At 43.7% G+C, this 12,202-nt stretch overlaps 1 protein-coding gene across 2 annotated transcripts in view; it reads left to right on the forward strand.

The window, feature by feature from the left end:
• CCN4 (cellular communication network factor 4) overlaps window positions 1-5,946 on the forward strand; it is a 36,961-nt gene extending 31,015 nt beyond the window's left edge. For both annotated transcript variants that reach the window (XM_026454552.1, XM_023222909.2), the window contains 2 exons: window positions 3,489-3,682; window positions 5,564-5,946. In XM_026454552.1, the coding sequence (XP_026310337.1) occupies window positions 3,489-3,682; window positions 5,564-5,863 (494 nt within the window). In that variant the 3' untranslated portion in view covers window positions 5,864-5,946. The remainder of the gene's footprint in view (window positions 1-3,488; window positions 3,683-5,563) is intronic.
• Window positions 5,947-12,202: the final 6,256 nt, after the last annotated feature.

Here is a 12,202-nt window from a genome sequence, read left to right on the forward strand (position 1 = left end):
GATGGATGGATGGATGGATGGATGGATGGATGGATGGATGGATGGATAAGTAGATGAGTGGACAGATGGATGAATGGATGGATAGATGAATGGATGAATTGATAAATGGATGGATGAATGAATAGACAGATGGATGTATAAATAAATGGATGATTGGATGGATAGATGATGCACAATTAGGTGAATGATGGATGGATCAGTTAATAGATGGATGGATGGCGGATGGGTGGATGAATGGATGGATGGGTGGGTGGATAGATGGATGGGCTAATAAGGATCTGAACTAGGGTAGTGGGAGTAGAGGCAGCGAAGAAGGAACAGGCACAAGAAGCATTTCTTCGGTAAGACTGAATGTCTAAATGTCAATTTAATGCATGGGGTGGAGAAGAAAGAGAGCCAGAGGCTGACTCCCGGGGCTTGCCATTGCCTAAGATCAAATACAAGAGAAGGAGCACATTCGGGCCAAGGGAGATCTACTTAGTTTGAAACAGACTGAATTTAAGGCAGAGTGCCCTGTCCACGGGATCTTAAGAGGAGCTTCCAGTTTCTCTTTATGAGGAGGAAGGAGAGGAAATAGGAGAGCTCTGAAGTCATCTGCTTGGAGCTGCTGGTGGTGATGGCTGGGATGGCCTGAGGGTAACATGCAGAGTGAGACAGAGGGAGCCTGAGGCAGAGGTCTGGGAATGCTGACATTTGAAGGGTGAAGAGGATAAGAGGAGGCGTGGGGAAATCAAGAGAAGGGTTGGGATGTATGAAGAAAACCAGGAGCATCTGATGCCATGGTGGGCAGCAGGTGAGGACATTTCTAGAGGAAAGTGCTTACCAGGCAAGCAGTAGAGAGCAGTGGAAAAATGGCAATAGAGTGAGAGTTCTAAGGGTATTGGTGGTTTTTTTTTTTTTAATTATAGATGCTGAAGACTGCTCAGGTACGGTGTGGGGCAGGATTTCTCAAGCTTGGCACTGTCAACATCTTGGATAAGAGAATTCTTTGTGGTGGAGTTGTCATGTGCATTGGAGGATGTTTAGTAGCAATCTAATGCATGGCTACTAAATCCCAGCAATCTAATCCCTGGGCTCTACCCACTAGATGCCAGTAGCACCCTCTCCCTCAGAGGTGTGACAACCAAAATCACCCCCAGACATTGCCAAATGCACCCTAAGAGACAAAATTGCCAGGTGGAGAAGCAGTCCTGTGTGGATAGGAGGAGGCGTGGAGGACAGTTTTGTCCCCAGCAGCCCCAGGGCAGCAAGGCAGCTGTCCCACCACCACCTCCCCAGCAGGGCCCATTGAGGGTCACCGGGGAAGCAGGGAAGCAGAAGCTGTCTGTCCATTGTGTGTGGCCCAGTGACCCTGTTCTGACTGAGCACAAGAAGAGCCCCTGCCTAGCAGAGGCGACCCAAAAACCAAAGCTTTTATCCTCCCGGGCAAATCCCTCCCCACTGCCTCCCAAGATGCTTGCAGCCTCCCAAGATGCTTGCAGCTCCAGTTCCTGCCAGCCCTGCCCCTCTTGTCCTTGGATGCCTCCCATTTCAAGTCTCTCCCTCTCTCACTCAGTGATTCCTGCATTCGTTCATCAGTATTCTCTGCACACCTATAAGCTTGGAGGAACTGACTTACCTTTCCTCTTTCTCCTAATCCTAGTTACATTTCTCTTCTTTTCTGTGTTTATCTTTTCCCCTCTCTTTCCCCCCTTCATTCTTTTTATTACTTTTATTACCTTCCCTCTGTTTCTTTCTCTCACACACACATTCTTTTTCTCTCTCCTCTTCTCCTTCTTTCTCTCTCTTTTCTCTGAGCTTCCATCTGTCTTTCCACCGCTTCCCTCTCTGCCTGTTCCCTCCTCTCCTCATGCACATGTGTGTTTGGATAGGACAGGCCTCCTCTCCTCTGCATCTTGTTCCATCTTTCTGTGGGCAGTTCTCTGTCTTAACAGCTTTTAACCTGCTTTGGTCTTGAGCTCACTACCGTTTTCCATTTTTCAGATGGTTAGAGAGCACCTACCATCTTCTAGATGCGGGAGATACGTGCATCAATAGGACCATCCAAGAGTGGGTAGTTGAGTTGGCTGATAGTCAAATGACCACATAGACTCACGTTATCTAAGGGCTTTAGCTTACTAAAGGCCAGGGACAGCTTGGGTGCTTTCATAGGCGTAAAGTTGTCTTTTCTATCATGGTACGGGAAAGAGATGCTATAGCCAACCCCATCTGCAGGTGGAGATCCTGAGGCAAGGAGGTGTGAGCTAGCTTATTGGAAATTACATAGCCAGCAAGTAGCAGTGCTTCCAGTTGAAGCCTGTATGTCCTCTTTTTCCTTTTCTTTTTTTTTTTTTTTTCCTTTTTTTTTTTTTTTTTTAAACAGAGTCTTGCTTTTTAGACCAGGCTGGAGTACAGGGGCATGATCTCAGCTCACCGAAACCTCTGCCTCCCAGATGCAAGCAATTCTTGTGACTGAACCTCCTGAGTGGCTGGGATTACAGGCACATGCCACCACACCTGGCTAGTTTGTGTATTTTTTAGTAGAAATGGGGTTTCACCATGTTGGCCAGGCTAGTCTCAAAACTCCTGACCTCAAGTGATCCACCTGCCTTGGCCTCCCAAAGAAGCCTATATGCCCTCTTAACCACCATACCCTCGGCATCACTAAAACAAAATGTTAGGTGCTAGGATGTAGCTACTTGCCTTTGAACTTCTCCCAAGTAACCTTTATCTCTGCAGAGGCAGGAGAATGTCTTTTAAAAGTCGTATTTCCGGCCAGGCGCTGTGGCTCATGCCTGTAATCTCAACACTTTGGGAGGCCAAGGTGGGCAGATCACCTAAGCTCAGGAGTTCGAGACCAGCCCGACCAACATGGTGAAACCTCACCTCTACCAAAAATACAAAGTTAGCTGGGCATGGTGGCCCATGCCTGTAATCCCAACTACTTAGGAGGATGAACAGGAGAATAACTTAAAGCCCAGAATGCAGAGGTTGCGGTGGGCCAAGATCGCACCATTGCACTCCAGCCTGAGCAACTCCATCTCAAATAATAGTAACAATAATAAAATAAATCCTATTCCCAGCACCTAGCAAGATGTTTGATGCATACTCAGTAAAAATCTAAGCCTATTATTGTGTTGCCAGCCCCATAGGCAGCTGTTTTTGTTCTAATAGGGAAACAGGCCCAGGGTGGGTTATCTAAGATCACACAGCTTGTAGGTGGTAGAGCAGAATTTGAACTTGGGTCCACCTGTCTCTAAAGATGGGTTTCCTCCCATGCTTCCACACTGCCTCTCTTGATCAGAAAAATACAAGGAGCTCAGAACATGTCCTCCACTCCCTGGGTACCTTTGCTGGTTAGAAGCCAACTTGCTGTCTTGTGGGAAAGGAAGCCAATTTCTCTCTGTTCCCCCTGAGTTCTGGGGACCCCAGACCTTAGTGTGGTGAAGGTGAGGGTTGGGGGCTGGTGGGAGCTGTAGACTCATGCAGATTCTGGTCCCCACACACAGATGCTGTGGGTGAGATAGAGCCATGGCACAGGAACTGCATAGCCTACACAAGCTCTTGGAGCCCTTGTTCCACCAGCTGCGGCCTGGGGGTCTCCACTCGGATCTCCAATGTTAATGCCCAGTGCTGGCCTGAGCAAGAAAGCCGCCTCTGCAACCTGCGGCCATGCGATGTGGACATCCGTACACTCATTAAGGTGGGTCCAGAGCAGGGGTGAACGTCTGGACTTCACAAGCAGACAAATCTGGGTTTGAGTCTGGCTCCTGAACTTCCTCGTGGGAAGCATTTGTAAAGTGGGAATATTGTAAAGTAGGAATATTGTAAAGTGGGAACAGTTAAGCTCACTTAGTAGATCTAGTGTAACAGCTGTTTGGGATAATGCAGGTCAGCAGATTGGTGCACTGTAAATTTCACTCAATGGAAGCTTTGGTAGGCATCATATTATTAGAATCAGGATCACTCCAGGAAAACCTCAGGGACCCTCAGGAGTGGTCTTCTATAATGATTCTGAGGGATCCTTACCAATTTCTATCCTCCCTTCACTCCCATGCCAACCCACTCACACAGAGCAGCCACACTGGGTGATATAGGGAGCACTAAATGAGGCTCAGGACCCCTAGAGTCAAATGTCTACTTGCATTAATTACATGTGACTGTGGCCAATCTCTGCTCATCACTGAGCCCCCATTCCCTCATCATTAAGATATTGGAGTTGATCTCTGAAATCCCTTTCAGCTTTAAGAGTCCAAGATAATTAAAATAAAGCATCAAAGAAAATTGGGCCACATTAGCTTGAGCCCCAGCTTCAGAGTTAAAAGTGGATCTAATTTATCTAATTCAAGTCTCCCTCACTCATGCCTTAGGAGTGGTCAGCCTTTTGTCACATGAAAATCAAAGCAAACAAAACAAAAAATTCAACAGTTATTCCATTTTTGGAATGCTGATGGTTTCTTAGGGATGTTGAGGCCAGGGTTGCCTCCGGTGTAAAAAAGGCAGCACGGCTCCCTGTGATCCTCTTCAGGCATCCAACATCACTGCTCATCCCCTAGACACCTTCTCCAGTCATCTACATATTGATCAACTGGATCCATTTTTCTTCTTCCTTCTCCTTTTTCTCCTCTTCTTTCTTCTTCTTCCTCTCTGATTATTTTACCCTGTAATACTAGCTTTTGTATTTTCTGCACTTGCTATACAGTAAGCATCCCATAGCATCTGAAACTGAAACTGAAACTGAAAACATATGTGGAAAATGTACCAGCTGCAGAAGAATTAGAGCAAAGGTCCTAAGCTGAGTGAGATGGCTCTACCATTACTAGACCAGATAATGCAAGTCCAAGCCAATTTTGATTTCTAACCAATTTCTTTCCAGAATTATGTACCCTCAGAGGGTTTCCCAAATTGGGCAAGCTTCATGCCACCATACAGCCTAGATCTAGCATGGTGCTGTACACAGTAAACCCTGAGAACCCTCAATCCAATGGGTTTACTCTGTGCCTACTCTGTACTAGGCATGGAATTATACCACAGAGACACAGAAAGAACAACAAATCTCAAGTGGCCTATAGCCCAGTGGAAAGTAGAGTTACCTTTTAATAATGTAAATCCATTTGAATACATTGCATATTAAAGGTGTGTGTGAAAGACCATAAGAGGCAAAGGCGGGCAGGGAAGTTAGGGCAAAGCATGTCCCCTGAGCATGGAGTCCCGATGCCAGTTCTGCCACTAGCTAGACAGGGAACTTGCTTGGATGAAGGAGCTACACAGGCTCCCCATGTTGGTGAAACCACGATGAATGGCCATAGGCAAGACAAAAAATGCAGAACAAAAGAGAAACTGCAGGCTGTGAGATACAACCCAAACAAAACATGTTCCTCTGTGGTCCTCCATTTACCCCTGTACAGTACGCTGGATCTCACTGTGTTTGCTGTTGTCCCTCCTTGCTTGAGGATGCTGTGAAGCTGAAAGTAAGGTGGAATGCTCCCACACAGTGAGGAGGGAAAAACTGGGGGCTCAGGGAAAGAAGGTGATTGTCCATTCTCTGAGCACCCCCACTGAAAGCGCCTTTCCTTTCCTTCAGGCAGGGAAGAAGTGTCTGGCTGTGTACCAGCCAGAGGCATCCATGAACTTCACCCTCGCCGGCTGCATCAGCACACGCTCCTATCAACCCAAATACTGTGGAGTTTGCATGGACAGCAGGTGCTGCATCCCCTACAAGTCCAAGACCATCAACGTGTCCTTCCAGTGTCCTGATGGGCTTGGCTTCTCCCGCCAGGTCCTATGGATTAATGCCTGCTTCTGCAACCTGAGCTGTAGGAATCCCAATGACATCTTTGCTGACTTAGAATCATACCCTGACTTCTCAGAAATTGCCAACTAGGCAGGCACAAATCTTGGGTCTTGGAGACTGACCCAATGTCTGTGAAGCAGTCAGCCCTATGGTCAATAACTTTTCACCATTGAGCCTTATTTTGTCAATTTCCCACTCATTCCTAGTTACCCTGATCTGGACCCTTGGCCTCCTTTTCTGTCTCTAACCACCCAAAAGACCCATGATGGTGCTGCTCAGGCCCATACTATGAGTTTTCTCCTTGACATCATTCAGCATCTACTCCAAAGAAAATTGCCTGTCTCTAGCTGTTCTGGACTATACCCAAGCCTGATCCAGCCTTTCCAAGTCACTAGAAGTCCTGCTGGATCTTGCCTAAATCCCAAGAAACTGAATCAGGTAGACTTCTAATATCACCAATTTCTTCTTTAGATGCCAAACCACAAGACTCTTTGGGTCCATTCAGATGGATAGATGGAATTTGGAACAATAGAATAATCTGTTATTTGTAGCCTGCCAAGAGGTACTGTAATGGGTAATCCTGACGTCAACACACCAAAACTATCCTGATTCCAAATATGTGTGCACCTCAAGGTCATGGAACATTTGCCAAGTGAGGTGAATAGTTGCTTGATTTTGATTTTTAATGGAAAGTTGTATCCATTAACCTGGGCATTGTTGAGGTTAAGTTTCTCTTCAACCCTACACTGTGAAGGGTACAGATTAGGTTTATCCTAGTCAGAAATAAAATTTGATAAACATTCTTATTGATGGGAAAAGCCCCCAGTTAATACTCCAGAGACAGGACAAGGTCAGCCCATTTCAGAAGGACCAATTGACTCTCACACTGAATCAGCTGCCGAATGGCAGGGCTTTGGGTACTTGGCCAGGCTCTTCCTTGAACCTTCTCCCTTGTCCGGCTTGGGGCTCGTAGGAATTGGTAAGGCCTCTGGACCAGCCTGTCTGGCCCCCGAGAGTGGTGCCCTGCAACATTCCTCTACTCTTACAGAGCCTTGACAGACCCAACTGCAGACCATGCCAGACCCACTGAAATGACCAAGACAGGTTCAGGTAGGGGTGTGGGTCAAACCAAGAAGTGGGTCCACTTGGTAGCAGCCTGGGGTGACTTCTAGAGCTGGAAGCTGTGGGACTTCAAGGGCCCCCGTGCTCAGGGCATATCTATTGCAGAGACTCATTTAACAGCCTTTGGTTCTGCTGACCAAATGGCCAGTTTCCTGGTATGAAGATAGAGGTTTACCAGTTGTTTAGAAACAGAAATAGATTTAACAAGGTTTTAAACCTGAAGAGGTTGAAGCTAAAAGGAAAAGGTTATTGTTAATGAATATCAGGCTATTATTTATTGTATTAGTAAAATATAAAATTTACTGTTAGAATTCTTTTATTTAGGGCCTTTTCTGTGCCAGACATTGCTCTCAGTGCTTTGCATATATTAGCTCACTGAATCTTCTCGACAATGTTGAGAAATTCCCATTATTATTTCTGTCCTTACAAATGTGAAATGGAAGCTCATAGAGGTGAGAAAACTCGACCAGAGTCACCCAGTTGGTGAGTGGGAAAGTAGGATTCCGATAGAAATTGGACTGTCTTTATAACCCGTATTTCCCCCCCTTTTTTTAGAGCTTCCAGATGTGTCAGAATAGGAAAATAGGAAAACATACTGGAATAAGTGGTTTTTTTTCACTGTCATTTTTCCCTCTTATTGTCTTTCTAGCTCCTTTTTAAAAGACAAGAATATCTGATTTTCTGATAATTTAGGCTCTTAAGCATCAAAAAATCATGGGACACACAAAAATCCACAAATCCCCTATAGCTTCTCCCCTCTCTCCCATCAGAACCAGCTCTCATCACACATTTAAAAGATGATTCTGTTTACCCAATGCTGCATGTTGAATGTTGGGTAGTTATTCACAGGGAATTCTGTGCAGTGTGCAGAGAGATTCCTAAACAGGAAAAGGACTGGGAATATGTCCTCCTTATTATCACCTCCCCAAAACCTAGTCCAGTGCAAGCCATACAGTGGTGCTCATTAAATACTTGATGAATATAGGAAGCTGTGCATGTGTTCCTACTTTTATTCGAAGCTCTCTTCTTCCAAAGCTACATGAAAATATAATTTTAACAGTCAAAATTTTATATTAAGTGCCTTAGCAAAAGAGACATTTAATATTTTAAAGAAATGTGTATGTATATATACATATATTTGTATATGCATATACAAGAATTCTTGTATAAAGAGAATTCACCCCATGAATGATCTCTTCTATAAGTCAGTGTGAATCATATTAGATTTTCTTAGAGTGAAAACACCTGCCATCTACAAATTACAAGGCTGGATAACAGCTCACTCCATTTGAAATTCAGTGAAAACCCAAGAGCTAGGTTCTTACTGAATTTGCTTCTCAGTTTGGGAAACTGAATTTAGCTTTCAAAGATCATAGGAAGTCAGGTTGGAGAAACTAGGGATTATTCTGGCAATGGGTGGAAGAAGGTGGTCAGAATAACCCAGTCGCCACTGGTTTTGAGAAATGGAACTATCTTATGCAGAGCCCAGACGGCAAGTCTCAGACCCATGGGTTGAAGTCATGGAGAAGGAAATTTGGATCCAATGTAATGAAGCTCTTTCTAAGTCAGAATTTCCCTGCAATGGTGTGGCCGGATTCAGTAAAAATTAAGAATAATACATATAATGGAAAAAATCTCCATTGATTGAGTGTTTACTCGGTGCCAAGCACTATGCTAAGTTGTTCATTATCTTATCTAATTGTTACAGCAATTTTGAGTATGCGTCTCTTCACTATTTTATAAATGGAACATCTGGGACTCAGATTTTCTGAGAAGTCAGCCCCCAAAAAGTTAGAGCCCAAACACCAGCTTATTCTATCAGCCCTTGCTCTTGCAGAGGCCTCTAGAAAAGACCTGAATGACTCCTATTGGAGAATCATATCTACAAGGGGCTTCAAATAGACCAAATAGATCATCACCTCTCTGGTCCCTTGTTAACTATATGTTCTGAGACAAAGAATAGGTACCCTACGGGTTAGTTAACCTTGGTTGAGGAAATTTACATTAGTACTTAGAGTGAATTACTCAGGTGTGCTTAGGTGTGCAACAGGGAGGGAGATCTGAATTCACCAAATTAAATCTTGCTAAACCTTATTATAAGCATTTGATGAACGCTTAGCATACACCAAGCCTTGTGGAAGGTGCTTTCCTGCCATATCTCATTTAATCTTCACAGCAGACCTACAGAAAATGACACTATCATCTGAGTCTCACGGAAGTTTAATAGTTTACTCAAGGTCTTACCAGCTAGTGAACAGCAGACCAAGACTGGAAACCCAGGAGAGTCTGATACTTGAGCCATCTCTTCCTGTGCTATGCCTAGTTATTCTGTTCCCAAATCAGAAGGCATGACCTTTATAAGAGGCGCTTTACTGACAATAGCTGCAATTTTAACTTTGAAAATGATTCAGAGTTATCAAAGATAGTAGACTCAAATGATATGATTGTCTGTAATCTCGCTAGCCTTGTACTGTGTGTCCGTAGCAATTACAGGGAAGTAATCTAGCTGCTGACTACTACGTTGAACTATGTCACTGCTTCTTACAAACTTGTCTTGATGCAAAGCAGCCACAGTGATAACCCTGCATACCTGGGAATCATAACAGTCAACTATGTATCTCTGCGTGTGTATATATATGTATGTATATATCTATTTTCAAATTGTGATTTAATATTTAAATATTCCTACTGCCGTTTTTGTGATTGAAAAACTACACATGAGGAAACGTCTTAGAATTTTCCAATAGAAGAAAAATAACACTTGGGCAATCTGTCATGTTTCACAACAGTCCTCGTTTTTCTCGGGATTTGTGCAGTGGGGAACGTGTTTGCTCAGTGTGAAGGGTTTCATTGCTCAGTTTCTCTGTGTAAGGCTTTTCTCCTTAAGGGAATAAACCATCAGCAAAGTCACGTACTGGATTTGGTGGCTTCTCTTGTACCTGCAGTTGTTATGAGACAATGATGGAGCATTGAGCACGTTCAATAAATGTGCAGGTGGTGGAAACGAGGTCCCAGACACTTTCTACAGTGACATTAAAATGGCTAAAAAAGTTTGGAAATGGGTTTAGAAACACAAAGTTTAGAACTCAGAGAAGACAAGGGCTGCCAATGGATCCGGGCTGGAAGACAACTCATGTAAATATAAAGTGAAATTTTTGGCATTCATTCATTCACTCACTCACATATTCAGTGTCTTCCTACATCCCCAACAAGACTGAGTACCGTGAGGTCAGGGACTGTAGCTGCTTCCTCTGAGCCTAGCTCAGAAGCAGGCACATGTCAAGAACTGAGTAAGCAAGGATCGGATGGATGGACAGAATATCTATTGCCAGCTGCCTTAGGAACCAAGAGGAGGAAAAAGAAGCATAAGGAAGGGTGCAGATGCAATGGAAACAGTCCTGACTTTGAGCCTCAAATGGATCTTGATATCCTTTTTTCCTTACTAGGCCCATCTGAGCCTCAGTTTCTCCAGCTGTGAGATGTAGAAAATGATTGTACCTACCCCTCAGTGGGATGCATATTTCATACAAAATTTTAAAATAGAGCTTAGAATACTAAGCACTTAATAAACTTAGAACATTAAGCACTTACTAAACACATCTATTATCAACTGAGTTTCTTCATAAACTGGGGGTAATCAGCAAGGCTGTAGTAAGAATTAATGTCAATGTGTGTGTTTGTATATTTAATTTATTTAGCCCTTATTTAAAATAGCAAATGTAAAGAAAACTATCTATACTCAGTTATAGTGTCACTAGCTATACTCAGTTGAATGCTCTTTTACCTCAGCCATAGACTGCTGAGCCCCTTAATTTTTTTGCTTTTTATGTTTTCATGTTATGCTGTCACTTGATTTAAAACCCCGTTTCTCTAAAGCAGGAAAGGTGTGTTACTTCTCTATGACTCCCAAGCCCGACACAGCACACAGCGTATGCTGAGCTGTACGAACGGATGTGCAGATGGATGGGGCAGATGAAGTGAATGCCTCTTTTGATACCTCTTGGCCAAATCCCTCTCATCCACTTGCCCCCAGAACACACGATGAGAGTATAAAAAGTCAAGAGGAGGCTCCATTCCAATAAAAATATAATTGTCACACGAATTCTTTCTAGGAACACCTCTATCCTGAAACATATCGGTTTCAAAAGTGGAACTTAGATCATGGTGTCCTGTGGGTGCCTCAGATTAAGATGAATGTATAGATGTTAGGACAATTTTTTAGGATATCAGGTAGCTGAATTGGGGGGAAAATGGGATTTAGGGGAAATGGCCAGAGCATTTCATTATGAAGCATTTTCTTTTCAAAAGCATATTGCAGAGATGCCAGTGTTCTCCATCACCCCTACTGACAAAATCGGAATGCAAAGGCATCCTCTGTATTCAGAGAACCAAAAATTCTAGTTGAATCTGGTTCGAAATCTAAATGTAGGAATGAGCAAAAATGACTTCTGAGGAGACAAACAAGCTGTCACGAAGCCCGTGCACTGTTTCATGTATTTTATTCTGGAACGAATGTCTCCAGATCTCCAGCCTAAACCTCACTGCTCTTGTTTTTCACACAACCCTAACAATGTAGATTTCTTAGTCCATTCCATAAAAAGGGAGAGGAAGCTGCCCGAAGCAGGCTTATTGATAGCAGAGGCCAGCCCGGCAGCAGAGGAGAAGGTGGAAAAATTAAAAGCCAGATGAAAGATATAAAAGCAGGTCATCTAAGTCCGAGTGGGACTATGTAATAATGGAGGGACAAACAGCCGCCACAGTCAGTAACAACCTTACGGGCATCCACAGTCTTAGTTAGTCCCAGGAATTTACTGATGTTCCACAATCCCAAGACATCAATAAATGGGGGCATGAGTCATGTGCTCAGTGAACGGTTTTAAAAGACAGCAAGACAGCAAGGGATTTAATCCATTTTAGAAATGACTGGGCAAGTGATTTATTCTCTCTGAACCTTGGTTTTCTCATCTATATGAAGCAAGGAAATCTCCTCACAAATAAATAATAAAAAGGTGAAATAATCTATAAAGCACACTAAATATTATTAAAGAAAGTATACATCTGTTAATTTAACAAAAGTCTCCTGTTATGTGCTTTGCTCTATGCTGGTCCTGTCGATACAGAAGAAATCTCACCAGCCTGGCCAACATGGCGAAACCCCATCTCTACTGAAAATACAAAAAATTACCCAGGCATGGTGGTGCACCTATAGTCCCAGTTACTTGGGAAGCTAAGGTAGGAGAATCACTTGAACCCGGGAAGCTGAGGTTGCTGGGAGCCCAGATCACACCACTACACTCCAGCCTGGGT

Source organism: Piliocolobus tephrosceles, chromosome 7 (genome assembly GCF_002776525.5).
Source record: "Piliocolobus tephrosceles isolate RC106 chromosome 7, ASM277652v3, whole genome shotgun sequence".
Taxonomy (NCBI): domain Eukaryota; kingdom Metazoa; phylum Chordata; class Mammalia; order Primates; family Cercopithecidae; genus Piliocolobus; species Piliocolobus tephrosceles.